Source organism: Aotus nancymaae, unplaced genomic scaffold (assembly GCF_030222135.1).
Source record: "Aotus nancymaae isolate 86718 unplaced genomic scaffold, 86718_ANA_hifiasm-v0.15.2.pri h1tg000036l, whole genome shotgun sequence".
NCBI lineage: Eukaryota > Metazoa > Chordata > Mammalia > Primates > Aotidae > Aotus > Aotus nancymaae.
In genome coordinates, this window is record NW_026988450.1 from 89,001,240 (window position 1) to 89,027,306 (window position 26,067).

A 26,067-nucleotide genomic window follows, 5' to 3' on the forward strand; every position below is an offset into this window, starting at 1 on the left:
GCGTGGTACTAGGCATGCAGTGTGGCTGTGCACTGTGGTAGGTGTCCACAGTGAGTGTGCAGTGTCTGCACAGTGACCATGGTGTGCATAATGGCTGTGGGTGTGCTGCACAGTGCACAGAGGCCATTGGTGTACACGGTTGTGGGTGTGCATGGTGCTGGGCATGCAGTGTCTGCAAGTGTGAACTGTGGTAGGTGAGTACAGTGTCTTAGTGTGCACAGTGACCACTGGTGTGCACAGTGGCTGTGGGTGTGCATAGTGGCTGTGGATGTGCATGGTGTCTGTGGGTGTGCTGCCAGTGGGTGTGCACTGTGGTAGGTGTGCACAGTCTGGGTGTGCACAGTGTTGGTGTGCATGGTGGGCATGCACAGTGGGTGTGCACAGTGGTGGGTGGGCACATTGGCCATGGATGTGCATGGTGCTGTGCGTGCAGTGTCGGTGTGCACAGTGGCTGTGGGTGTGCACAGTGGGTGTGCTGCACAGTGGATGTGCTTAGTGGCTGTGGGTGTACACTGGTATGTGTACAGTGTCGTGCACAGTGATAGGTGTGCATGATGGTTGTGCACAGTGGCCATGGGTATGCATATTGGGTGTTCACAGTGGGTGTGCATAGTGTCTGTGGGTGGGCATGGTAGTGGGTGTGCTGCACAGTGTGGGTGTGTGCAGTGGCAGGTGTGCACCGTGGTGGGTGTGCAGTCTGGGTGTATGCTGTGGTACGTGTGCACAGTGGGTGTGCACATTGGCCATGGGTACACAGAGTAGCTGTGGGTGTACATAGTGGTGGGTGTGCATGGTGTCTGTGGGTGTGCATAGTGGTGGGGGTGCATATTGGGTGTGCATGGTGTCTGTGGGTATGTATAGTGGTGGGTGTGCATAGTGGTGGGCATGCATGGTGTCTGGGTGTGCATAGTGGTGGGCGTGCATGGTGTCTGTGGGTGTGCACAGTGGTGGGTGTGCATGGTGTCTGGGTGTGCACAGTGGTGGGCGTGCATGGTGTCTGTGGGTGTGCATGGTGTCTGGGTGTGCATAGTGGGGGGTGTGCATTGTGTCTGTGGGTGTGCATAATGGGCGTGCATGGTGTCTGTGGGTGTGCATAGTGGTGGGTGTGCATGGTGTCTGTGGGTGTGCATAGTAGGCATGCTGCACAGTGTCTGCGGGTATGTGCAGTGGTGGTGGTGTGTACAGTTGTGGGTGTGCACAGTGGCTGTGGGATGCATAGTGGTGGACGTGCTGCACAGCATCTGTGGGTGTGTGCAGTGGCCATGAGTGTGCATGGTGGTGGGCTTGCACAGTGACCTTGGGCATGCAGTGCCTTGTTCTGCTGCAGTGCTGGTGGCGTGGTGTCCACAGGTCGGCTGAGCACTGGCAGCTCCTGCGGTGAGTGTTGCTTCCTGCCCGATGGGACTTCTTTGGTTTTGCTGCTCCTCCCTTGGTTGAGGTTTTCTGGAGCCCTGAGTGCCCTCGCCCTGAGCTCAGCACTGTTGTCTGTGAGAAGAAGCCGCCCAGGTAGCAAGAAGATTGCCCTGAGTGGCGCCAGGGGCAGGACCCGTGACTGGGGCTCCATGCTTGGAGTGTCTGGCCCTTTCATTAGGTGATGGCTTCACTGATTCACTCTCGCTCACTCTCCTTTTCCTGTTTCTGGGGCGTTTCCTCGCCTGGCCATCTGATCAAATGATGGTTGTTTGTGATGTGATTCACACAACAAGTGCTTCTGACTTAAGCCCAGAATCTGCCTGCCACTTGCCTCATGCCTGTGATCCCAACACTTCAAGAGGCCAAGGCTGGAGGATAGCTTGAGCCCAGGAATTCGAGGCTGCAGCGAGCTATGATCATGCCACTGCACTCCAGCCTGAGTGACAGAGCAAGACTCTTGTCTCTAAATAAAATATGAAATACATAAAATAAAAACTAAAATAAATCCAGCAACTCAGAACCCTTGGGAAGTATAGGCTGAGGTGCCCCAGTCAGAGGTGGAGGCAGCTACATTGAATGGTATTTCCGCACCCCCCCAAGATGGAGTCTTGCTCTGTCACCCAGGCTGGAGTGCAATGGTGTGTTCTGAGCTTACTGCAACCTCTACCTCCCGGATTCAAGCGATTCTCATGCCTCAGCTTCCTGAGTAGCTGGAATTACAGGCGCGGGCCACCACACCTGGCTAACTTTTTTTTATTTTAGTAGAGATGGGGTTTCGCCATGTTGGCCAGGCTGGGCTTGAACTCCTGACCTTGTGATATGCCCACCTCGGTCTCTCAAAGTGCTGGAATTATAGGCATGAGCCACCGCACCCAGCCTGAATGGTATTTCTAAAACAGAAGAGGGACCTTGGCAAACAGTCTTATGTATAGAGTCAAGTGAGGACGTACATGCTCTCTGTGACCTCACAGACGACCTTGCCAGCACAGGGCTGCAGAGACCTGGCCTGACAGGCCTCCTCCACCCATGGCCACTGTGCACACCCACTGTGCAGCACACCCACAGCCATTGTGCACACCATAGTCACTGTGCACAGCATAGTCACTGTGCACACCCACTGTGCAGCACACCCGCAGAAGCCATGCACACCCACAGCCACTGTGCACACCATGGCCACTGCACACCCACTGTGCAGCACACCCACAGCCACTGTGCACACCACAGTCACTGAGCACACCCACTGTGCAGCACACTCACAGCAACTGTGCACACCATGGTCACTGTGCACACCCACTGTGCAGCACACCCACAGAAGCCATGCACACCCACAGCCACTGTGCACACCATGGCCACTGCACACCCACTGTGCAGCACACCCACAGCCACTGTGCACACCAGTCACTGTGCACACCCACTGTGCAGCACACTCACAGCCATTGTGCACACCATGGTCACTGTGCACACCCACTGTGCAGCACACAGAAACCATGCACACCCACAGCCACTGTGCACACCATGGCTACTGCACACCCACTGTGCAGCACACCCACAGCCACTGTGCACACCATGGTCACTGTGCACACCCACTGTGCAGCACACAGAAACCATGCACACCCACAGCCACTGTGCACACCATGGCTACTGCACAGCACCCCCCTTCACCTTCTATGACTTCTTTGTGACAGTCACACTGGGACATAGAGAGACCCCTACTGACGCATTTCTCTTCTGTTTGGATCTCGTGACTTGGACACTAAAGAAAATACTTAGTAAGCAATACACATTCACCGTAAACCAACTAGAAAATACAGGCAGGCAGAAAGAAGAGTTCATTGGGAGTCCTGCCACCTGGTGGAGATTTGCACATAACCGCCTGGTGCCTGCGCTGTCTGCCGCAGCCTGTCTAGCAGCTCAGCTCACCCTGCGGGCCCGCGGGGCCTGTGACTTGGAAGTGAGATGTAAGAGTGAGGAAGTTTCCTCCCAAGCCTGTGAGGCACCGACTCCCTTCACGTGGTGGTCCCCTTTTAGTTGCTGCCGTGATGACTCAGGTGTCTTGGACTCAACTGTGGCCACGACAGCGGATTCCCTAGACAGACGTCCTTGTTGCCGCTTTGGTGTGGGATCGCAGCAGGCGCGTCACGGTCGCCGCCTTGGTGTGGGATCGCAGCAGGCGCGTCACGGTCACCGCCTTGGTGTGGGATCGCAGCAGGCGCGTCACGGTCGCCGCCTTGGTGTGGGATCGCAGCAGGCGCGTCACGGTCACCGCCTTGGTGTGGGATCGCAGCAGGCGCGTCACGGTCGCCGCCTTGGTGTGGGATCGCAGCAGGCGCGTCACGGTCGCCGCCTTGGTGTGGGATCTGAGCAGGCGCGTCACGGTCGCCGCCTTGGTGTGGGATCGCAGCAGGCGCGTCACGGTCGCCGCCTTGGTGTGGGATCAGAGCAGGCGCGTCACGGTCGCCGCCTTGGTGTGGGATCGCAGCAGGCGCGTCACGGTCGCCGCCTTGGTGTGGGATCGCAGCAGGCGCGTCACTGTCGCCGCCTTGGTGTGGGATCAGAGCAGGCGCTTCACGGTCGCCGCCTTGGTGTGGGATCGCAGCAGGCGCGTCACGGTCGCCGCCTTGGTGTGGGATCGCAGCAGGCGCGTCACGGTCGCCGCCTTGGTGTGGGATCGCAGCAGGCGCGTCACGGTCGCCGCCTTGGTGTGGGATCTGAGCAGGCGCGTCACGGTCGCCGCCTTGGTGTGGGATCTGAGCAGGCGCGTCACGGTCGCCGCCTTGGTGTGGGATCTGAGCAGGCGCGTCACGGTCGCCGCTTTGGTGTGGGATCTGAGCAGGCGCGTCACGGTCGCCGCTTTGGTGTGGGATCGCAGCAGGCGCGTCACGGTCGCCGCTTTGGTGTGGGATCGCAGCAGGCGCGTCACGGTCGCCGCTTTGGTGTGGGATCGCAGCAGGCGCGTCACGGTCGCCGCTTTGGTGTGGGATTGCAGCAGGCGCGTCACGGTCGCCGCTTTGGTGTGGGATCGAAGCGGGGGCATGGCAGAGCTGGAGCATTAGCCATGTCTTTTGCTGTTTCAGACTGGAGCCTGTAGTCGGGATCTGAGGATCTGAGGTCACAGGTCCTCCCCTTTCAAGCAGTGGCCAGCAGGAAAGGCAGACCCCTGCTCTGGGCAGACCACCTGCCCAGCCTTATGGCCCAGGTCTGCCGGCAAAGGGCCTTCCTCTCCATGTCTCAGTTTCCCCTTGTGAATGAGGCTGATGGTGGGGCCCACCTCCTAAGGTGGCTGTCAGGATTCAGTGGGACCCCATATAGGGTGGATTGTGGTTCTCGGGGCATAGCAAGTGTCACTGGATACAGCAATGCCTCTGCCTTATCAGGGAAGGCTCTGTGTGGGCATGTCTACCTGGGTGTCAAGGGATGAGTAGGAGTTTCCTGGTATGAGCAGGCAGGACGAGTGTGTGTGTGTTGTAACAACATGGCCTGTTTGGACTCTGGAGCCCGAGTGCTGCCTCAGGGGAAGCCTTTCAGCTGAGATGATCTCGGTTGCAAACAACAAAAGTCAATGATTTGCTCGTAACCAGTGTGTGGAGGTTGGGCTGATTTTAGGCGAGGCGGACCCATTGGCAAGGCAATGTCGCCAGGGATCCGGCCTCCCTGGCATTAGCCACATCCTAGGACTAGCTCCCCTCGTGACCTCAAGACAGTAGCCACCAGTTCTAGTGGTGAGGAAGGTCTTTGCCCCCATTAGAAGAGTATCCTTGTTCAAGGGACTTTCCTACCCAAAGCTAAGAGTTGCTGTGACTACCTGAAGCAGGCCCCACGGCCATCCCCGAGTGCTGGAGAGGGCTTCGGGCTCAGCCTAGATCGCCTGCCCTGCCCTTGACAGCTAGACACCAGGGCTGCTGGGGAAGGCCCTGGAAAAACCTTCGGGGCGGTTTACATCCGGCACCCTGAGTGCCGGCGCCACCTGCTGCCAGGTTCCGGTAGTGCGCTGTTTCTTCAGGTCATGCTTCCTAGGTTATGTGGCTGTAAGATACCTCTCTTTTCTTCTTGTCAAACTTAGGACAGCAGAAACAAATCGACCCAGAAACATTCAAAGATTTCTACAACTGCTGGAAGGAGACAGAAGCAGAAGCGCAGGAGGTCAGTCTGCCATGGCTGGTGATGGAACACCTGGATAAAAACGAGTGTGTGTATAAGTTGTCCAGCTCTGTCAAGACGAACCTAGGTGTTGGCAAGATTGCCATGACCCAGAAGCGCCTGTTCCTTCTAACGGAAGGCAGGCCCGGCTACGTGGAGATTTCCACCTTCAGAAATATAGAGGTAAGCGCAGCACAGCATGTGGCGCCGGACCCCACCATGTTTAGGAGGCAGATGGCCAGAGTGGGCCCTGAGCTCTCTGCCAGCCATGCCAAGTACCAGCTGCAGCCCTTCTGCAGACCACCTGCCTTCCTGTCCTCCAGTTTGCTCATCTGTAAAGCAGGAATAAGGCTGACACCTTCTCACTGGGTGGTGTGGATTGAACGATTACATATGGAACATGCTTAGAAGGGTAACTGATTTTCTAACTGACCTTCATCTGGGAGGCACGAAGTAAGAGGCAGTGCAGGCTCACATTCTAATTAGGGACAGTAGATGCATGAGTTCATCCATGAGATATTCACTGAGAAGCTGCCGTGTGCCAGCCATGGTGAGCTATAGTAGTTCACATTTTCTATTCATGTTCATACCTGGTTCAAATAAAACATAACACTTTTATTTTATAACAATTAAAAAATCTTTGAATAGTTTTTGTTTTTGTTTTTTGAGGCGGAGTCTCACTCTGTTGCGTAGGCTGGAGTGCAGTGGAGCGATCTCGGCTCACTGCAACCTCTGCCTCCAGGGTTCAAGCAATTCCCTCAGCCTCCCTAGTGGCTGGGATTACAAGCGCCTGCAACCACACTGGACTTATTTTTGTATTTTTAGTAGAGATGGGGTTTCACCATCTTGGTCAGGCTGGTCTTGAACTCCTGACCTCGTGATCCGCCTGCCTCGGCCTCCCTAAGTGCTGGGATTACAGGTGTGAGCCACAATACGCAGCTTCTTCAAACAGTGTTAACATTATATTTTAAAAGTAGTCATTTTCCCTGTCGAGGAAATCTGAATTTCATCCTGATTCATCTTATGCCTTATAGTTGTTTTCCCAAATTTAAGGGGACTGTAAGAGGCGTGTCAGATACACAAATTTTTTTTTGTTTTGAGACGGAGTTTTGCTCTTGTTGCCCAGGCTGGGGTGCAATGGCTTGATCTCGGCTCACTACCACCTCTGCCTCCTGGGTTCAAGCGAGTCTCCTGCCTCAGCCTCCCGAGTAGGTGAGATTACAGACATGCGCCACAACGCCCAGCTAATTTTGTATTTTTAGTAGAGACGGGGCTTCTCCATGTTTGTCAGGCTGGTCTTGAACTCCTGACCTCAGGTGATCCCCCCTCGGCCTCCCAAAGTGTTGGGATTACAGGCGTGAGCCACCATGCCCGGCCAGATATGGGCATGTTTTATGTGATCAGCTGCTGAGTAGTCGTAGAAGCTGGAAAGGCAGTCAAGCCACAGCCGCAGCCATAGTCAATGCTCAGCCAGTAGATCTACTTCTGGTTGTTTTCTTTCAGTTTATTTTTTTTCCACACCTGCTTTGCCAGACATCGTTCTAGAATTCCAAAGAAAGGTAAATAAGTACCAGGGAAGGGAGATGGAAGTTAAAAAAGAGAGTAAGAAATATTTCAGGATGTGAAAGAATGCACCGCCTTCAGACACGGTGGACGAGCCCAGGTGTGTGGATGGGCGTACCTGTTCCCACGGGAACGCCGTCCCTTGCCCAGGGCCCTGCCCTCCGCATGCTGGCAGGGTGCGTGCCTGTAGCCCATCTGCCCTCATTCCAGAGCCCGCTCTGCTGCTTTCTGGTTAATCCACGTGTTCTCTGAGTGTGACATTCTAACTCTTTTCTTTTCTGCCTCTGCAGGAGGTCAGGAGCACCACCATTGCGTTTCTGCTTCGGAGAATACCCACCCTAAAAATCAAAGTGGCATCCAAGAAAGAAGTCTTTGAGGCCAACCTGAAAACCGAGTGTGACCTCTGGCACCTGATGGTGAAGGAGATGTGGGCTGGGAAGAAGCTGGCCGATGACCACAAGGTGGGAGACGCGGGTCCTCTCTGCCCTCTCGCCACTGCAGGTCCTGTGGGTGCTCAGCTGTGAGAGCTTGGGCTCGGGTCCAGGTGCCCTAAGCAGAGGAAGTTCGTCGGACACCATCTTGGCAGAAGCACCAAAGGTGTCGTGGTCTGTGTGGCCCAGCAAGAGGCCTCCTGGCACCAGGGAAGGGTGTGATGAGAAAACGCAGGGCGGGCTGGGCAGGTACGGGCGCTCCACTGCCCACTCCACGCTGGCGCCGTCCCCGAGAGTGGGGCCGGGGGCTGGACGGTGCTGGCGCTGTCCACACCCGCAGGCCGGAGTTGGGTGTTTTGGGCTCCCCTGCTCTGAGCAACTCTTCACGGTTACGGGATTTGGAATTTGGGTACTGCATTCCTCCCACAGGGTTAAGACAATTTTCTAGGGATTGTTGTACTTTCATTTACTTTGGGCCAAATTGATGGCTTTGATATCAAATGACAATTACATAGTAATGAAGGGAACCGTGGGCGGTGGTGTGTGGGGGCATCTGTGCTGCTCAGTGGGGGGACGAGACAGAAGATGCCTTAGAAAATGGCAAAGACTCTGGATGGGGTACTCATACCAAGGGCACAGTTCGTCCAGTTTCGAAGAGGGGCACAGCCCCACTCATCCTCAGAACTGCCGGGGACGATGGCACCTCACAGTGGTGGTGCTAGGAGGAACAGACCGGGCTGCTGTTACTACAGAAAGTTACCAGTCACAGGGCGGAGGGCGACTGGATCCTTTCTGAGATTCCAGTGCCCTGTGGCTTCTGGCCCAGCCATCTGATGCTACACCCACTGGCTTATGTAGCATAAACCCACATAGTCAAACCAAAGCCCTGGGCCCCTGGACTGTCTTTGTAAGTAGAGTTTTATGGGAACACAGTCCTGCCTGTGTGTTTATGAAATGTCCCTGGGTATTCCCATGCTGCAGGGGCAGGCAGCTGAGATTGGCCAGAAAGCCTGAAATGCCTCCTCCTAGCCCCTTCTAGAAAGCACTGGCCGACCCCTGGTATAAACAATCAATGTTTGTCTTAACTAAGAGAAAAAAATAGATGACATAAGATTCAAATTCATCAGCGATTCTTCATGTTGCTTTGAAAAAATGCATTTTGGAAGGGTTGTTCTGTGTGATGGGACAAGCTCTCCAGTGAACGGATCTTAGTGATTCTTGCTGTTTTGAAACACGTGTTTCTGTCCTAGGACCCGCAGTACGTCCAGCAGGCGCTGACCAACGTCTTGCTGATGGATGCCGTCGTGGGCACGTTGCAGTCATCGGGCGCCATCTACGCTGCCTCCAAGTTATCTTACTTTGATAAGATGAGGCACGAATGTAAGATAAGCGTCCTGATGACGCCTTCAGATGTTATCTGGTCGCGGTTTGTTTTGTTGTAGAACCGAACCCAGATCTCTGCTTTGTCTTTTATTCTCATAATTCACTTTTGAATCGCACGTTGTCCAGCAGCTTCCTTCCTTCACTGCATGGCGCGCCTCGGAGCCCCTTGCTCATCCATCCAGCTGAGGCACCTCGTGGCTTTCGTTCCAGGCTTTCGTCTGGCTAGCGCTCCAGGGCACACTGCAAGCATTTGTGGTGGTTCTTAGTTGCAAACAACAGCCTTTCCTCTGGCTGGCTGAAGCAGAGTAGAGACCCGTGGGAGGCTGTGGAGCAGCTCTTGGATTCTCTGATCAGGGGAGAGCGGTGTCTGGGGCTTGCAGTTAGGAACACACCCGCTGAGAAGCCAGGAACCTCTGCACAGCCAGCATGTGGACGGATGGGGTTCGCCACTGCGTGGGTGAGGAGAGGCCCCGAATGTCAGGATCCACCTTTTTCTTGATTGGGTCAGCTTCCCCAGACAGGAATCCGCGGCCCGTCCTGTAGATTTGCATCTGGCGCTTGCATATTGGAAGCCGTAGAGGCTGGTGCTGGACTCGCGTTTTTTCTTGTGAGAGGTGCTTTTCAAGCCTAGGGTTTTCTGGTCCTTGTGTGACTGAGCGATAGACATTGTTTGGGTGAAGGGCATTTGGTCTGTCCCTTCCTCAGTGAGTGGGCATGGGCGTGGCTTCTGCTTCGTGGCTGTGGTGACCAGTGCTGCTGTGGGCATTCATGGCAGGCTCTGCTGTGGACATCTGTGTTCATTTCCCCTGCGCATAGATCTGGCCGACTCTGGCGTTTTCCAAGGTTGTCCTGGAATTAGGAACAAGCCCCACTTGCATGTTTACTTGCTTAGGCACAGTTTGCTTTCTTTGTGGTGTCTGTCACCAACTGCAGGGCCTCTGCCACTTTCCGGGCACAGAATCCCTCTCCCAGGTGACCCAGGGGGCCCTTGAGCTGTGGCAGCAGCCGGCAGGCTCAGGCGCCTGTGTCCCCGCGAGGCCGGCTGAGTGGCTTGAAGGAGCTTTTGTTGGACAGACCTGGAAACAGACCTTGATTGCTCCTTTTTTTTTCCTTGGGAGCAAAAATCAAACAAATCCCCTACTTCAGCTGTTGATCTCGTTCCAAACTCATGGCTAATCTGTGTCGAGCGTTTTATAGGAAAGCCTTCTAACGCTTCTGTCCGCAGCGCGTGACGGCAGAGGAGGAGCCCCCATGCTGGTGTCACTCGGTGTTGTGCACCGGCTCCTTCTCCCCTGTTACAAATCCGGAAACATTTTCGTGTACGTAAAGTGTGATGAAGTCACACTCATGACACATGAGCCTGAGCTTAATTTAATAGCTTATGGTCAACTCATGATGGAAAGTCTCAGACTGTATGGAATGAAATAGTAACCAAAGATGCCATAATCCGAGGCAGCAGCTGAAGAGGCATTGGGTGCAGCCAGCTGGCTTTCCCACAGCCTGGTGTAGCCCGCCAGCCCCTCACGGAGTCCTGGTTGACTTCCTGCTGACGGTGTGATCTTCAGGAGATCACCACCTCAACGCGTGTCAGTTTCTTTATCTTTCTTTTCTCAAAATGGGGATAATGGGACCAGTCTCATTGGCTTGTCATGAGAGTAATAAAATGATGGAAAAGAAGCACTTAAGGGGCAGGCCCTGGACGGCAGGGACTGAAGGAGTCCTGGATGCGGGAGACCGAGGCGCCCCAGGGGCCCGGGCAGGAAGGAGGGGCTGTGTCAGAGCAGGCTGGCCCCAGGGGCCCGGGCAGGAGGCTGCTCTAGGGTTTGCCTGGAAATGTGGTTTGGATTGGATTGGATAGCAAGAGAGGAGTGTTAGGACATCCTGGGGAGCAGTGGTTTTGCACCCACTCCCTGCAGAGAGGCATCTGGCAGCGCCTGGGGAGACCTGTGGTGGTGCGTGAGGTGCTACTGGCATCTCGTGATGCTCCATGTACCACCGCACACAGGACACCGGGCATTCGCCCACAGCCAGGCTCATCCGACCCAACACACCCGGTTCTAGGTTGGGAAGCTGCGCACATGGGTTGGTGTCTGGGTTTCATCTTGGGAAGGCTTCGTTATTGAGGGAAATTTGATGTTTCTGCTTTGCTGGGTGTCGTGTGATGTTTGGGTACGGCCAGAGACCAGATCAGATGGCTCAGGAGCAGAGACGAAGGCTGTGTTTAAAGAAAGGCAGTGCGAGGCACAGGGGCATGGAGACGTGGTGTGGACACGGGTTGGGGATGCTCCTGGCCAATCGCTCGCACGGCACCCAGGAAAGGAGGCTGAGGGCGCGTGGCTTTCCTTTAGTGCCTGGGGCCCAAGAGAGCTTCATCTTCACAAATGATGAAGTTTTGCCTGCAGGCTGGTATTCTGCAGAAGTCAAGCGCATGGGGCTGTGGGATTGCGTCTGTTTCCTCGAGCCTGCAGCAGTGACGCTCCACACATCTTGTCTTTCAGTGCCCATGGCGCTTCCGAAGACAACCTTGGAAACTCTGAAGCACAAAATCAACCCCTCGGCGGGTGAGACGCTCCCACAAGCGGTGGACGTGCTGCTGTACACTCCTGGTGAGGCCCCTCTCCCGCCCCTCGCTGCTGGCTTTCAGACGACCTGATGAGCTCAGGTTTGGGTTCAGGGTCAGCCCTGAAGTGAAAGGGGAGCCAGTGTCATGGGGTGAGTGGGGACAAGGAGCCTGCTGCTTCTGAGGTAAAGTGTCGAGTGACAGGTGTGCAGCTGGCGTGACTGCTCCATGGACTCAGCCTCACGGTGACCAGAGCCAGGAGCCGTGGGGGATGGAAACGGGGCCAGCACTTGAGCTCCCCCCATTGCCACCATCCCTCACCTTCTAGAGCAGTCGACGGTCACACTAGCACTTTCTTTTTTTGAGATGGAGTCTTGCTATGTTGCCCAGGCTAGAGTGTAGTGGTGCAATCTCGGGTCACTGCAACCTCCAACTCCTAGATTCAAGCGATTCTCCAGCCTCAGCCTCCCGAGTAGCTGGGACCCGGGGCGCCTGTCGCCAGGCTGGGCCAACACACTAGCACTTTCTAAAGCACTCCTGCCCACGTGCTTCCCCAGAAGCCCTTAATCGCATCCTCTTGTCAATGCGATAAGGTGATGGTGCCTCTGATGTGTGCTGTCCTAGAAACTGATCGACCAAGACGCTCTGGCCGTGGCATCTGAATCCACGGCACTTTTAGGTCCCGGTTGGTTTCCCTGAAATGAAACTGACTTTGGACTTCCCATCGTGATGGGCGAGGAGTTCAGGTGTCTGCCCCTCCAGGAGCATCTCTAAGGCCTGCAGAGAAGAAGAACATGGAAGCCGCCTTTTCCTGTGGCTGCCGATTCTGGAAGGGGTGGCCGAGAAGCCGGTAGCCAAGCAGGGCTTTTGCAAGCCTTGTGGGGCTACAGGGACAAGTGGCGGGGTCAGGCCCCCTCATGAAGGGAGAGTCCTGTTACTCCCTTTAGCTTGTAAAGTCCTGTTACTCCCTTTACTCCCTGGTGGGTCTCCACCAGGTTCGGAGGAGTTAGTTAGGAGAACCAACCGCAGGCCCTGAGGCCAGGCCACAGGCCAGCCCAGGCTCTGCTCAGGGGAGCCTGCCTCTCAGAGAGGGCAGTGTCTCAGCCATGGGGGCAACAGACCACTGGAATTGCACCCCAGAAAGACCGGGAGGCCTGCTTTTCCCGACTCAGGACAGAGGCGGCACCACAGGGCCGGGGGACGCTCAAATGTCCTCAGGGGAAAGGTGAAACCTCACCCCTTCAGACCACACGGGGAGCAGGCCCCCGAGGGCTGAACCCTAACTGTGGATGGCAACGGCAGGCAAACGTGAATAATGGAAGAAGCACACTTCTAGCTGATAGAAGAACATTTTCATGACTTTATGGTAAGGAAAAAATTCATAAATTGCATATAAAAATACCAACCATAAAGGAAAAGAATAGTGAATTTGACCATATTAAAAGCGATGATTTTACTATTATTTTTTCTGAGACAGGGTCTGGCTCTGTCTCCCAGGTTGGAGTGTGGTGGTGCGATCACGGATCACTGCAGCCTCTGCCTCCTGGGCTCTAGCGATCCTCCCCCCTCAGCCTCCCGATTAGCTGCACTATAGGTGTACACCACTATGTCCAGCCAACCTTTGTATATATTTTTTTTGTAGAGATGGGGTTTTGCCATGTTGCTGAGGCTGGTCTTGAACTCCTGAGCTCGAGCATCTGCCTGCCTTGGTGTCCAGAGTACTGGGTTACAGGTGTGAGCCACCACAACTGGCCAAAAGCAATGATTTTAAAAAGACGACACTTTTTTTCCTCCGTTCCAATGAGCTGGTTTAATTCGTGGGGATACAGAATTGAGGGTAGAAGACCCAAGAGCACCCTCTGGCCGGCTTCTGGGCTGGTTTCCCTTAAATTCACAGCTCAGGTGGGAAGGACGGGGTGAGAAACCACTGAAGACGTAACGTGCCACTGTCAGACTTTTTTTTTTTTTTAAATAAAAGTTTATTCTTGAATGTGCAGCAGGCTGCAGGGTAACGCTCACTCTAGCTGAAGGTGTTGAAACAGGAGTGGAGGCCAGGCTGCCGCCACTCAGGCACAGGGAGCTGCGTGCCTTGCACCAGGGGTCTTAGTTCCACCTGTGGCCGGGCCGCCCCGTGGCCTGTGCCTTCCGCCCCTGGAGGTTCTGGTTCGCTTTGCTTTCTGCTGGAAGCTCATCATTTCTGTCCCTCTCCTGGGCCTGCTTCTTGTGCTGTCGTGGAGGCTTCATGCCATCTTCACGGCTGGATACGGCATTTACGGCCCCTTCCCTAGACCCTGCCATCCTAGTTTGTAACTTACCCTTTCACTCTCTTCAAATGCCACTTTGAAGAGAGTGAAAGGGTAAGTTACAAACTGGGAAGCCTCTTGAAAGTGGGTGCTGCCAAAATCGTTGTTTTTAATGCAGTCAGATTCACCAGTCTTTCCTTCATGGTTAGTATTTTTATATGTAATTTATGAATACAGCACCATGGAGTCAGTTAGGGGCTCATATCCAGAACACTGGAACAGCTGGCTGGGCGAGCCTGTGGTCCGTGAGGCGGAAGTGTGGCTGGAGCCCTGGAGTGGGAGCCCGCGGTTTGCTGAGATCATGTCTGTGAACGCTGCTGCACTCCAGCCTGGGCAGCATGGCAAGACCCTATCTCTAAAAATATGTATATAATAACAGTAGGACAGCTGCAAACTAGGGAGAGTGAGACACAGACACTTCCCACAAGAGGGCATGGGAATGGCCAGCTAAAAGCAGCAGGTTCATGAGCAATTAGAGAAATGCAATTAAACCACAGTTTGAAAGCGCCACACCCTTAGAATGGCCAAAATTAAAAAGCTGGACACCACCAAGTGTTGGGGAAGACATGGAGCTGCTGCTCATGAGATGGCCCCTGCCGCCGTCTCCAGCTGCTCCTCCTCTCCCTCCCTCCCTCCTTCCTTCCCTCTTTCCTTCCTTCCTTCCCTCTCTCCTTCCCTCCTTCCCTCTCTCCCTCCCTCTTTCACTCCCTCCCTCTTTCCTTCCCTCCTTCCCTCTCTCCTTCCCTCCTTCCCTCTCTCCCTCCGTCACTCTCCCTCTTTCACTCCCTCCCTCTTTCCTTCCCTCCTTCTCTCTCTCCTTCCCTCTCTCCTTCCCTCCTTCCCTCTCTCCCTCCGTCACTCTCTCCCTCTTTCACTCCCTCCCTCTTTCCTTCCCTCCTTCCCTCTCTCCTTCCCTCCTTCCCTCCTTCCCTCTCTCCCTCCCTCTGTCACTCTCTCCCTCTTTCACTCCCTCCCTCTTTCACTCCCTCCCTCTCTCCCTCCTTCCCTCTCTCGCTCTCTCTCTTCTGGGCCCACCTGTTCCCTCTTCCAGTTCCCTCTGCCTGGCTGTTTTCTCTGGTGAATGCTCACTCAGCCGCAGGTCCTGACTTAGTAAAGCTCCCGGCTCTGCCCCTGTCTGCGTGGCCCTCTCACTAGCCAGCTGCTCCTTTGACTCTGAGCTCCCGGAGGGCAGGGCAGCCTCTGCAGGGGCCCATCTTTGTATGTTCAGCACCTAGCATGGACTTGCAGCTTAGGAGGGCCTGGGAGACACCTGAGCGGTGGCACCAGTCAACTGCCGCTACAGCAAAAGCACCGCTTCCTAACATTTTTGGGCTGCTCTTCTCTTTAGGGCATCTTGACCCAGCCGAAAAAGTTGAAGATGCTCACCCCAAGTTATGGTGTGCTCTGAGCGAAGGCAAGGTGACTGTGTTCGATGCTTCTTCCTGGACAGTCCACCAGCACTCCTTTAAAGTGGGCACTGCTAAAGTGGTGAGTACACGAAGCGTCAGGAAAGCCGCCTCTGCATTCATGCATGATTTCTGAAACCTGAGTATTCGACAGGAGGATACGAGCCCTTTCACAGCATCACTCACTTTCTGTAAACAGGGGGTCTTAACTTTTACCTCGAGATTTTATATTAAGTGTAAGCTTGTTCCAACCTTCAACTTAACTTTCTTATTGAGGGAGACAATAATGGCTTTGACTCTCTCATCTAAAAATAGATTTCAGGCCACGCCCCCCCACCCCCCCACCCCGCCCCTGCAAATAGATTGCAGTGGCTCACACCTGTAATCCCAGCACTTTGGGAGGCTGAGGCGGGTGGATCACTTGAGCCCAGGAGTTTGAGACCGGCCTGGGCAACAGAGTGAGACCTCGTCTCTACAAAAAATACAAAAATTAGTCGGGCATGGTGGAGCATGCCTTTAGTCCCAGTTCCTTGGGAAGCTGAGGTAGGAGGATTGCTTGAGTCCATGAGGTTGAGGCTGCAGTGAGCCGAGATTGCGCCACTGCACTCTAGCCTGGGCAACAGAGCCAGACCCAGTCTCAAACAAACAAACAGTAATAATAGTAATAAAAGTAAAAAATGTCAGGTCTGTGAAGTGGAGCCGCTGTGGTCTCTGCCTGCTTATCAGAGGCCTCACACCACCCTTTGGGAACAACTTCTTTTTCTCTTTTCTGAGACAGGCTCTTGCTCTGTTGCTCAGGCCGGAGTGCAGTGGTGCAATCATGGCTCACTGCAGCCTTGACCTCCTGGGCTCAAGCGATCCTCCCACCTCAGCCTCCCTAGTAACTGGGACTATAGGTTCACGCCACCATGCCTGGCTAATTTTGTGTTTTTTGTAGAGATGAGGTTTTGCCATGTTGCCCAGGCTGAGAACGCTGTCACATCCCGCACTGTAGCGCTAAGCTTCCTGTGCATACCAGGCCTTAAAATGGCCCTGCAGTGTCTCCTGTGCACCCTGGTGTTTCCTGGGGATGCAGTGGTCACTGGGTCTCTCTTGGATCAAGAGAAGACAGCTCCCACTGCAGTGACTTGAGTGTTATCCAGCTGTCCCCGTGTGCCAGGTGGCAGAGAGGCCAGGGCCCAGTCAGACTCAGTGTCCACTCGGGGCACATGATTCCTTTCCGTTAGAGCAAGCTTGTCCAGTCCGTGGCCCGCAGCTGCACGTGGCCCAGGACGGCTTTGAACGAGGCCCAACACAAATGCGTCAACTTTCCTAAGACATTATGAGTTTTTCTTTGCAATCTTTTTCCTTTTAGCTCATCAGCTATCATCATTGTTCATGTATTTTATGTGTGGCCCAAGACAATTCTTCCAGTGTGGCTCAGGAAAGCCAAAAGATTGGACATCCCTGATTTAAAGCAAGTTTGAATTGTTTCTGATAATTTTAAAACAAATACAACTGTGAATGCATTTTCAGTGATGTGTCTGTGGCAGTGCCATGGTGTCGCCTCTTCCGTGACCATGCTGTCTTGAGTGTAGGAGCTGGGAGTCCTGCCCTGCTCATCTCTCCAGGCCCCCGGGGCCCCTCCTGCTCCAGACCGCCATTTCTTGGGGATTTTCCCTGTTTGCTGTGGCTCTGTGTGCACTTCCCTGCCTGGAGAGGCCGCCCAGGAGCTCCCCGTGCTCTGCGGCCCCGCACTCCCCCCACGGAGCGCTGCACGTCCTCTGTGGTTCCCCTGTTCTCACTCACAGATTCACAGATGATTTCCACATTTCAGTTGCATTTTATACTTTGCAGAGTACCTTCACATCTACAGCCCTCCTCCAATCCTGTGGGTCTGTCCTCTGAGCAGCCTCGTGGGATCTGCCGGGAAATCCTCATGCCTTACTCCTTGAGCATGATAGGATTTATTTTTTTTACATGTTTAATGTGAAAAGAACACTCCAGTGCCCAAGTATATATTAGGCATTGTTGGGTATCAATTTTTTTTTTGAAAGGGTCTCACTCGCCCATGGCTGGAGTGTAGTGGTGCAATCACGGCTCAGTGTAGCCCCGACATCCTGGCTTCAGTGATCTCCCCTCCCCACCTCAGCCTCCCGAGTAGCTGGGATTACAGGCGCGCCACCACATCCAGCTAATTTTTGTATTTTGAGTAGAGACGGGGTTTCACCATGCTTCCCAGGCTGGCCTTGAACTCCTGGGCTCAAGTGATCCACCCGCCTCAGCCTCCCAAAGTGCTGGGATTACAGGTGTGAGCCACCGCGCCCGGCCGTGGTATCAGTTTTAATGGCAGTGTTCCCTCGTCTAAAAATAATGTGGCAATCCATGGCACAGTATGTGCTTGCAAAACTGCTATAAAACAAATATTGTGAATTTAAATATATACTGCCGAGAGGGCTACATGTTAGCAAGATGGTAAGATTGCTAAATCATTTCCCCCCGTATTCAAATAATGAGTCTCAAATGATAAAGTCACAGGATCCATGATACAGTAAAAATAGTTACAAAAGTCTAATAATGCTTTAAACCAAAAAAAAAAAGGAAAAATTAGGGAAATTATTTTTCTAAATTTAATTTTTTTCAGTTCATTTTTAGTTATAAGCATTTCAAGCCTGGGCACAGTGGCTCACGCCTGTAATCCCAGCATGCTGAGGGGCTGAAGCAGGAGTGTCATCATTTGGAGATCCTGTATTTGCAAATTCAACTACCGGCTAATATTTATTTGTAACTCCCAAAACAGATCCTCACGGTGCTTTCTTGGTGATCCACATACATGCACGTGCCCAGAGTGGGCAAAAGCTGGAGTCGCCTGATGTGCATTTTCTGGGCCAACGAGTGTCCTCTCCTCGGCCTGATTGGTGCCGCGGTCTTCACATTTTTTTGCGTTTTGTTGGTGGCTTTGCCATTTAAGATAGCCTCAAGCATCGAGCTCCCAAAGCACAAGGAGGTGGTGACGCGTCTTGCAGAGAAAATGCATGTATCAGATGAACTTTGTTCAGGCCGCAGTTATGGTGCTGGTGGCCGTGGGTTCCATGTTAATGAATCAACCATACATAGCTAATAAGGTGTCTGTGAACAGAAGCACGCAGAGAACAGGGCTGTGTACTGATGGGTTGGTGAGAACGTCAGGACCCAGAGGCTCGCAGGACCCTGAGCTGGCCTGTCCCCTAGGAGCAATGGTTCCATATCTGCTCCTTCAGCATTTGCAGTAAACGTATAGAACAGAACTTCACTGGTAACGAGAGCTGACTGTGTTCTCATGTTCCCGTGGCCTCCGTAGAACTGCATGGTGATGGCAGACCAGAACCAGGTGTGGGTGGGCTCGGAGGACTCCGTCATCTACATCATCAACGTCCACAGCATGTCCTGCAACAAGCAGCTCACAGACCACCGCTCCAGCGTCACGGACTTGATCGTGCAGGACGGACAGAAGGCGCCCAGGTGCAGGTGGGCTCTGCTGGGAGAAGGGATTGTTTGGCTCCTGGGTGGGGCAGAGGGCACAGAGGGTAGGGGTCCCAAGGCTCGTGCCCACAGGGGCCAGGCAGGGCATACAGAGTGAAGTGGACCTGGAATGAGAAAGGCTGGGTGGTGTCCTTGGTCTCCTACTGCTCATGGGTGCAGAGAACCCACAAGACCAATACGAGCCAAGGGTAGTGATGAAGGTGCCACACCCAGCCTTCCTGCTGAGCTTGCTGTGGGCATGGCAGCCTGGGGCACCCCCTAGAGGGTACAGCCTCCCAGAGGAACACCAGCCGTGGTATCAGAAGCCTGGCCTCCTGGGATATCGCCTGAGTGCTCGGTGTTGGCCTGGCCTGCCTGGTCGCTGCTGTCCCATGATGGGAGGGTCACTGGACACGGTGGACGTCTAGGGAGATGGGAGGTGGGGTGGGGTCTCCTCAAACAGAGGCTCGTTGCAGGGAAGCTGCTTAAGCCTGCCCAGTTGGTCCAGGCAGCCCCAGCCCTGCATGTGGGGCCGCGCTCCCCACTCCTTTTCCCCTGACTTAGTGTCGGGGGTGCCCTGTTTGGGTAGGAAAGGAGGTGCTAGCCTGGAGGCAAAACTGGCTCAGGAGGTGCCGGGGTGGTGCAGGGCACAGGCTCAAGCCCCGCCCCACCCACAGCCGCCGGCACCTGCAGCGGCCATGTCACCAGTGAGCTTTGAAGAGCAGGCCCCCTGGGTGAACAGAGCGCACCGATGAGGCTCCATTTCAGTTTATGGTCACGTCGTGGCTCTGTGACCAACAGCTCATTAAGCCTGTGGCCCCTGGTGGTAGGACAGGTGGGCATCCCCAGAAACCCACCTTTTTCCCCTGAATCAGTTCATTTGAGCCGAGCCTGGCTGTGGCCACATTCGGAGTATGAGTGCATGTTATTATCATGTTCGCATGTTACCCGTGTTGAGCATGTTTTCACTAATGGTGACTTGGTTCCTTCCTGGGTTAAGACGTGTACAGTGTTTTCAAGGGCCCAAGTTAAAGGTGTGTGTGTGTTCTGTGCCCCCAGCGAGGTGTACTCCTGCAGTGTGGATGGCACGGTGCTGGCGTGGAACGTGCGCACGCTGCGGGTGACCAGCCGCTTCCAGCTGCTAAGCGGCGGCCTCACGTCCATCAGACTGCACGGCGGCCGCCTGTGGTGCTGTAAGTCCGGCCCCCATCAGAGTGGCACCCTAGTTCCCTGCTCTGGGGAAAGGATGCTGAGCAGAAAGCGGCTTTCCTCTGCTTCACACCTTTCCAGTCTGTATTTTAAACTCTGGCTCCTTTTCTGCACTCGCAGCCTTTACTCCATCTGCGTTGCTGTTCTTGGGGTTCCCAGGCCTCCCTCTGCTTTTCTACCCAGCAGCCAATGGGACGCCTGCTTGGCTGGATGCACCACTGCTCTGCTGCCCCTCACCTTGGCTTTCGCTGTGCCCTGCGCTGGGATTGAAGCCGGCCCAGGTGTCCCGAGTCATGGCTGCTTTTCCCGGGAGGCCTCTGTGCGCGTCATGTCTCCACACCTGGGGCCAGCCGGCGAGCCCATGCCATATTCCCCTCGGCCACTTGGCACAGAGCTGTGGCCTGGGACTCTCCATGGACCCAGGCTGGGCACTTTGCCAGGGGTGATGGGAGGAGCAGGAGCAGGTGCTTTGCCTGGAGGCTCGTGTCTGCGTTTCCGGATGCTCCAGAGCACAGAAGCTGCCGGCACTTTGAGGTCCTCCTCAGAATGTGCTGGATTACATGAGGGACAACTGGGAATGCGTTTTCTTTTTCGTAATGGAAGCGTGGTTCACATGTAGCAAAACCCACCAAGAAGGGCTCAGTTTGTTGCATTTTGTCAAACATGTAAACTACATAACCATGAAACAAATCAAGATGCGTAACGTTTCCATCACAGCTGGAAGTGTCTGTGCCCTTTCTGGGCCATGCCCCCTTTCAGGGGATACAGGTGCTGTTAGTTCCATCACTCTGAATTTGGGATTGACAGAACTTTCTGTAAATGGACTCCACAGTATGCATTCTTCCGCACCTGGCTTTATTCAGTCGGCAGAATGTGTTTAGGGCTCAGCGGTGGTGTTCTGAGCATCACTATCAATAGCTCGCTCCTTCCTGGTACCTCTGCTTAATTGTTTGAAGAACTGTTAGACGACTGTTTTCTGAAGTGGCGGGAGCAGCTTCCACCCCACCTGCGGTCTCAGGGTTCGTTTCTTTACACCCTCACCCAAACCGGTTCTCACCTGTTTTGATTGAAACCATCCCAGCGGGTGCGAAGTGTTGTCGTGAGGTTTGGGTTTGTGGCTCCCTCACGGCTGATGGTGCTGAGCGTCCTGTCCTGTGCCCGGTGCCCCCGATGATGCCCGTGGAGCAGTGCCCGTGCGGGCCCCTGCCCACTGCTCCGCTCACTTTCAGGGCAGCAGCGACATGTTTGGGTGCGAGCCAACGACGGTGCCTCTTCCCCTCGTCTGATTTCTTTTGTTCTTCCTTTGTTGCCTTCTTCTGGATTGACTATTTTTATGTTCAAATTAACCTCCTTTATTGTTTTTAAGCATTATATTTGTTTTATTTTGTGGTGGTTGCTCTAAGAATTGCAATATGCAACCTTAACCGATCACCTTCCTCCTCAGCTACGACGGATAGGGTAAGACGCTTACAGTATTTTGCTTAGGCAGTCAATGATCTTTTAAGAAAATTAAGACAAATTAAGAAACTGCCCATATATTTACCTTTTCCAGTGAGCTTCATTTCTTCCTAGAGACCCAGGTTTCTATCTTACGTTTTTTTCCCAGTAGCCAGAAGAATTTCCTTTAGCATTTCATAGAATTTGAGTCTGCTGGAAACAAGTTCAAGGCTGATGGATAGTTCTTGTTTTTTCTAGCTCCTTAGAAATATCATCCCATTTTCCTCTTTGTTCCTGATGAGAAATCTGCCGTCATTCATATTACTGTTTGGCTGCGTATGTCAGTTTTCTCGAGCTGCCGTAAAGGCTCATCTTTGGCTTCCATTAGTTGCACTGTGTGTCTGGGTATGAAGATCTTTGTGTTGGTCTTGCTTGGGGTCTATGGTCATACATTTCAGAAAAATTTTAACCATTATCTTTTCAAATATTCCTTTGGCCCTACTTGCCCTCTTTATATATAATATATAATCTCCACTTGATACTGTCCCACAAGTCTTGGGCACTGTTACAATTCTTTTCATTCTTTTTTCTCTTTGTACTTTAGTTTGGATAAGCCCTGAACCTTTCTTCTGTGTTCTGCCTGCTGTTAAATCCTTCCAGTGAATTTTCATTTTAGTTCTACAGTTTCCATTTCTCTTCTGAATTCTTCATTTCTTCATGCATTCTATTGATATCTTCCTGTAAGTTTTAAAGTATGTATCTGAGTGTGGTGGCTCACACCTGTAATCCCAGCACTTTGGGAGGCTGAGGCAGGCAGATTACCTGAGGTTGGGAGTTCAAGACCAACCTAGCTAATGTGGTGAAACCCTGTCTCTACTAAAAATACAAAAACTAGCCGGGTGTGGTGGCGCATGCCTGTAATCCCAGCTACTCAGGGGGCTGAGGTACAAGAATCGCTTGAGTCTGGGAAGCGGAAGTCACAGTGAGCCAAGATCATGCCACTGCACTCCAGCCTGGACCACAGAGTGAGACTGTGTCTCAAAAAAAAAATGAAAGTTTTAAAATAGATTTGTAATTATTGGTGTAAAGTTGTTGTCTGCTAGATACTGGATCATCTCTGGTTCTGTTTACTGTTTTTCTCTTGATGTTGAGTGAGTCACATTTTGATGTTTCACATGTATAGTAACTTTTTTATTTTTATTTTTTTTGAGACCGAGTTTTGCTCTTGTTACCCAGGCTGGAGTGCAATGGCGCGATCTCGGCTCACCGCAACCTCCGCCTCCTAGGTTCAAGCAATTCTCCTGCCTCAGCCTCCCGAGTAGCTGGGACTACAGGCATGCACCACCATGCCCAGCTAATTTTTGTATATTTTAGCAGAGACGGGGTTTCACCTTGTTGACCAGGATGGTCTCGATCTCTTGACCTCGTGATCCACCCGCCTCGGCCTCCCAAAGTGCTGGGATTATAGGCGTGAGCTATCGCATCCGGCCCCTGTAACTTTTTAATTGATGCATAATAGATGTACATACTTTGGGGGTACATGTGATAATTTAACACATTCATGTAATTTGTGCAGATCAGATCAGTGTACGTAAGGTACTCATTACCTTAAATGTTTGTCATTTCTTTATGCTAAAAACATTTAAACTATTCTCTGCTCGCTAATTTGAAATGTGCAGGAGATTATTATAAACTATAGTCAGCCTATGGATCCGTTGACAACTAGGTATTGTTCTACCAAATTGTATATGTGGGCTGGGTGCAGTGGCACATGTTTGTAAGCACTTTGGGAGGCCAAGGCAGAAGGATTGCTTGAGGCTGGGACTTGAGAGACCAGCCTGGCCAACATAGCAAGACCCTGTCTCTATAAACAAACGTTTTTTAAAAAGAAAAAAAAAACTTAGAGCTGGGCTCAGTGGCTTGCTCCTGTAATCTCAGCTACTCAGGAGGCTGAGGTGGGAAAATTGCTTAAGGCCACGAGTTCAAGGCTGCAGTGACCTATAAGGGTCTGTACTCCAGCCTGGGCGACAGAGCAAGAGCCTCTCTCTAAAAAACTGTAAAAACCCCAAAACATACATTGGTACTCATCAACCAACTTCTCTTCACCCTCCCATCCACCCTTCCTGGCCTTCAGTATCACCACTCTCCTCTCTGTCTTCATGAGATCCACTCACTCACATGTGGGAGCCAAACAGCGGTTTTGGTATCAGGGTCATGCTGGCTTCCTAGAATGAGTCTAGAAGTGTTTCCTCGCAGAGTTTCATTAGGATTGGTATTAGTTCTTTTTTAAAGGCTTGTAGAAGTCAGAAGTGAAGAGGCTTTGCTTTGACGGGAGTTTTGTTGTGACTTTGATTTTGTTACTGATGATTGGTTTGTTGAAGTTTCCTATTTCTTGGTGGTTCAGTCTTGAGTTAGGTTGTGTGTATCCAGGAATTTATTCTGTTCTTCTAGCTTTTCCCATTTTTCAGCGTGTAGTTGTTGAGAATGGTCTGTGGTGATTGTTTGTATTTCCGTGGTCTCATTTGCTGCGTCTTCATTTCTGATTTATTTGGGTCTTCTCTCTTTTGTTCTTAGTCTAGCTAAAGGTTTGTAGATGTTTATCTTTTAAAAATGACTTTTGATTTTGTTGGCCTTCCATATTTTTTTCAGTGTGCATTTTCCTATTTCTGCTCTGATCTTCGTCATTTCTTCTACTTTGGGGTGGGTTTGTTCTTGCTCTTCTAGTTCCCTGAGGTGCAGCAGTAAGCTGTTCCTTTGAAGTCTCTCTCCTTTTTGGATATAGGTGTTTATTGCTGTCAACTTCCCTCTTAGCGCTGCTTTCGCTGTCTCCCATGGATTAGGGGTTGTTGTATCTCCATTTTCATTTGTTTCAAGACAATTTTTAAACTTCTTCTTAATTTCTTCATTGGCCCAGTGTTGTTAGGGAGTGGGCTGCTTAATCTCCTCGTGTTCGGTTTCTTACGGATTTCTAGTTTTGTTCTGCTGTCATCAGAAAAGATGCTTGGTAAGATTTCTGCTTTTTTGAAATCACTCAGACTTCTTTTGTGGCCTACGTATGGTCTATTCCAGAGGATGTTCCACGTGCTGATGAAAAGATCGTGTCTCGACCACAGCTGGGTGAAATGTTCTGTGAGTAGCAGGCCTCTTTGGTCCAGCGTGTGGCTGCCTTCCTGGCTGGGTGGCTGCTGAGTGGGGTGTGGAAGTCCCCGCTGTGACTGTGTTGCAGTCGGCCTCTCCTTTAGATTGATCGGGATTTGCTTTATGTACCAGGGAGCTCTGCTGTTGGGTGCACGAATATTTTAATTGTTCTATCCTCTTGCTGAAGTCACCCTTTTATCATTATATTGGGACCTTATTTGTCTCTTAGAATCTGTGATTTGTAGTCTGTTCTGATACAAGCATAGCTTTAAAGAGCATTTGGTGTGTTCTGGCAGGTCATTAAATTACCAGCAGGTCACTTTGATCCCATGCAGAGGCTTGGTTTTGGCTTTTCTAGGGTGAGTCTATTTCAGTTTTGACCCTAGTCCTGGAGCGTACCCCTCAGTTCTGGTGCGTGGTCTTCATTCTTAGCGCATGGCCTTTGAGATTTCCAGGGACACCCAAGCCGTAACCAGTCCTTTCTACTTTGGATGAGCTACAGCAAGCTTGTCCAGCCCATGGCCTGGGGGCTGCACGCGGCCCAGGATGGCTTTGCATGTGGCCCAACAAAAATTCGAGAACTTTTAAAAAAAGTTATGAGATAATTTTTTGCAAATCAGCTGTTGTTGGTGTTAGTGTACTTTATGTATGGCCCAGGGAAGCCCCGAAGGATTGGACACCCCTGAGCTGGAACTGTTATTAACCTCTCTTCTCTCTAGCCCCAGGAAGCACTGAAATGCCTTCTTGGTTCCAGAGTGTTCCAGCTACCGCTTTCTGCTGTTTATTTGCAGTTTAGGCAGCAGCCAGGGATTTGAGGACATTTATGTGTATTTTGGGGTTCCCTCATCTTGAGGCTCTTTTTCCTCCATTTCCAGCCATGCCGGCAGCCCCAAACCTACCTCGGCCAGGCCGGGCTGCTGTGCACTGCTGGAACTGGGACTCCTTGGGGCCTCGGGGAAAGCCGGGTGACTGCAGTGCTGCACGCTCGCTCCTCTTCTTTCAGGGACCAGGCCCTCGGCTCTGCTTGGTCTCCAGGGACCGTCACACATGCGTGTGTGTGCGTGTCTGTGTGAGTGAGAAGTTGTCTTCTGCAGTTGTATTTTGAATTAACCTAGCCGACCAGTCCATGGGCTGAAAGGTGCCTGCTGAAGATAGCCAGGGAGACCAGAGAAGAGGTGAGGATGGACAAGGGTTTTTGTTTGAGGGGGCGTCTCACTATGTTGCCCAGGCCGGTCGAACTCTTGGGCTGTAGCATGTTCCTGCCTCAGCCTCCCACTGTGCTGGGTTTACAGGCGTGAGCCACCGTGCGGGCCGACAGCCTCGTTTTAAGCGTTGTATCTTTACACATGAGCCTCTTCACTTTCCCATTTGACTTGTCTGAATGCAACAAGTGGTTTTCCTGTTAACCACACTGAGGAAGGTACGAGAGGAAGGAACTTGGAGGCCATTTGCTTATGACGTTATTCCGAGTCCTTCTCTGATGAGGATAATGAGCAAACATTGTGGCCACTCATCAGATGTTAGCACTTGAGAGATTTGGGTCAGGCCTTGTCTTGTTTCCATCTGGGTGTCTGTGGGTGCAGTGGCGCAGCCTGCGAGATAGCATG

The 26,067-nt window shown here is 52.6% G+C and overlaps 1 protein-coding gene across 4 annotated transcripts in view; it reads left to right on the forward strand.

Annotated features, from left to right (window-relative positions):
* DENND3 (DENN domain containing 3) overlaps positions 1-26,067 on the forward strand; it is a 74,241-nt gene that overhangs the window by 43,804 nt on the left and 4,370 nt on the right. For all 4 annotated transcript variants that reach the window (XM_064384654.1, XM_064384655.1, XM_064384656.1 and 1 more), the window contains 7 exons: positions 5,474-5,733; positions 7,404-7,574; positions 8,795-8,924; positions 11,426-11,533; positions 15,139-15,278; positions 18,516-18,682; positions 19,736-19,869. In XM_064384654.1, the coding sequence (XP_064240724.1) occupies positions 5,474-5,733; positions 7,404-7,574; positions 8,795-8,924; positions 11,426-11,533; positions 15,139-15,278; positions 18,516-18,682; positions 19,736-19,869 (1,110 nt within the window). The remainder of the gene's footprint in view (positions 1-5,473; positions 5,734-7,403; positions 7,575-8,794; positions 8,925-11,425; positions 11,534-15,138; positions 15,279-18,515; positions 18,683-19,735; positions 19,870-26,067) is intronic.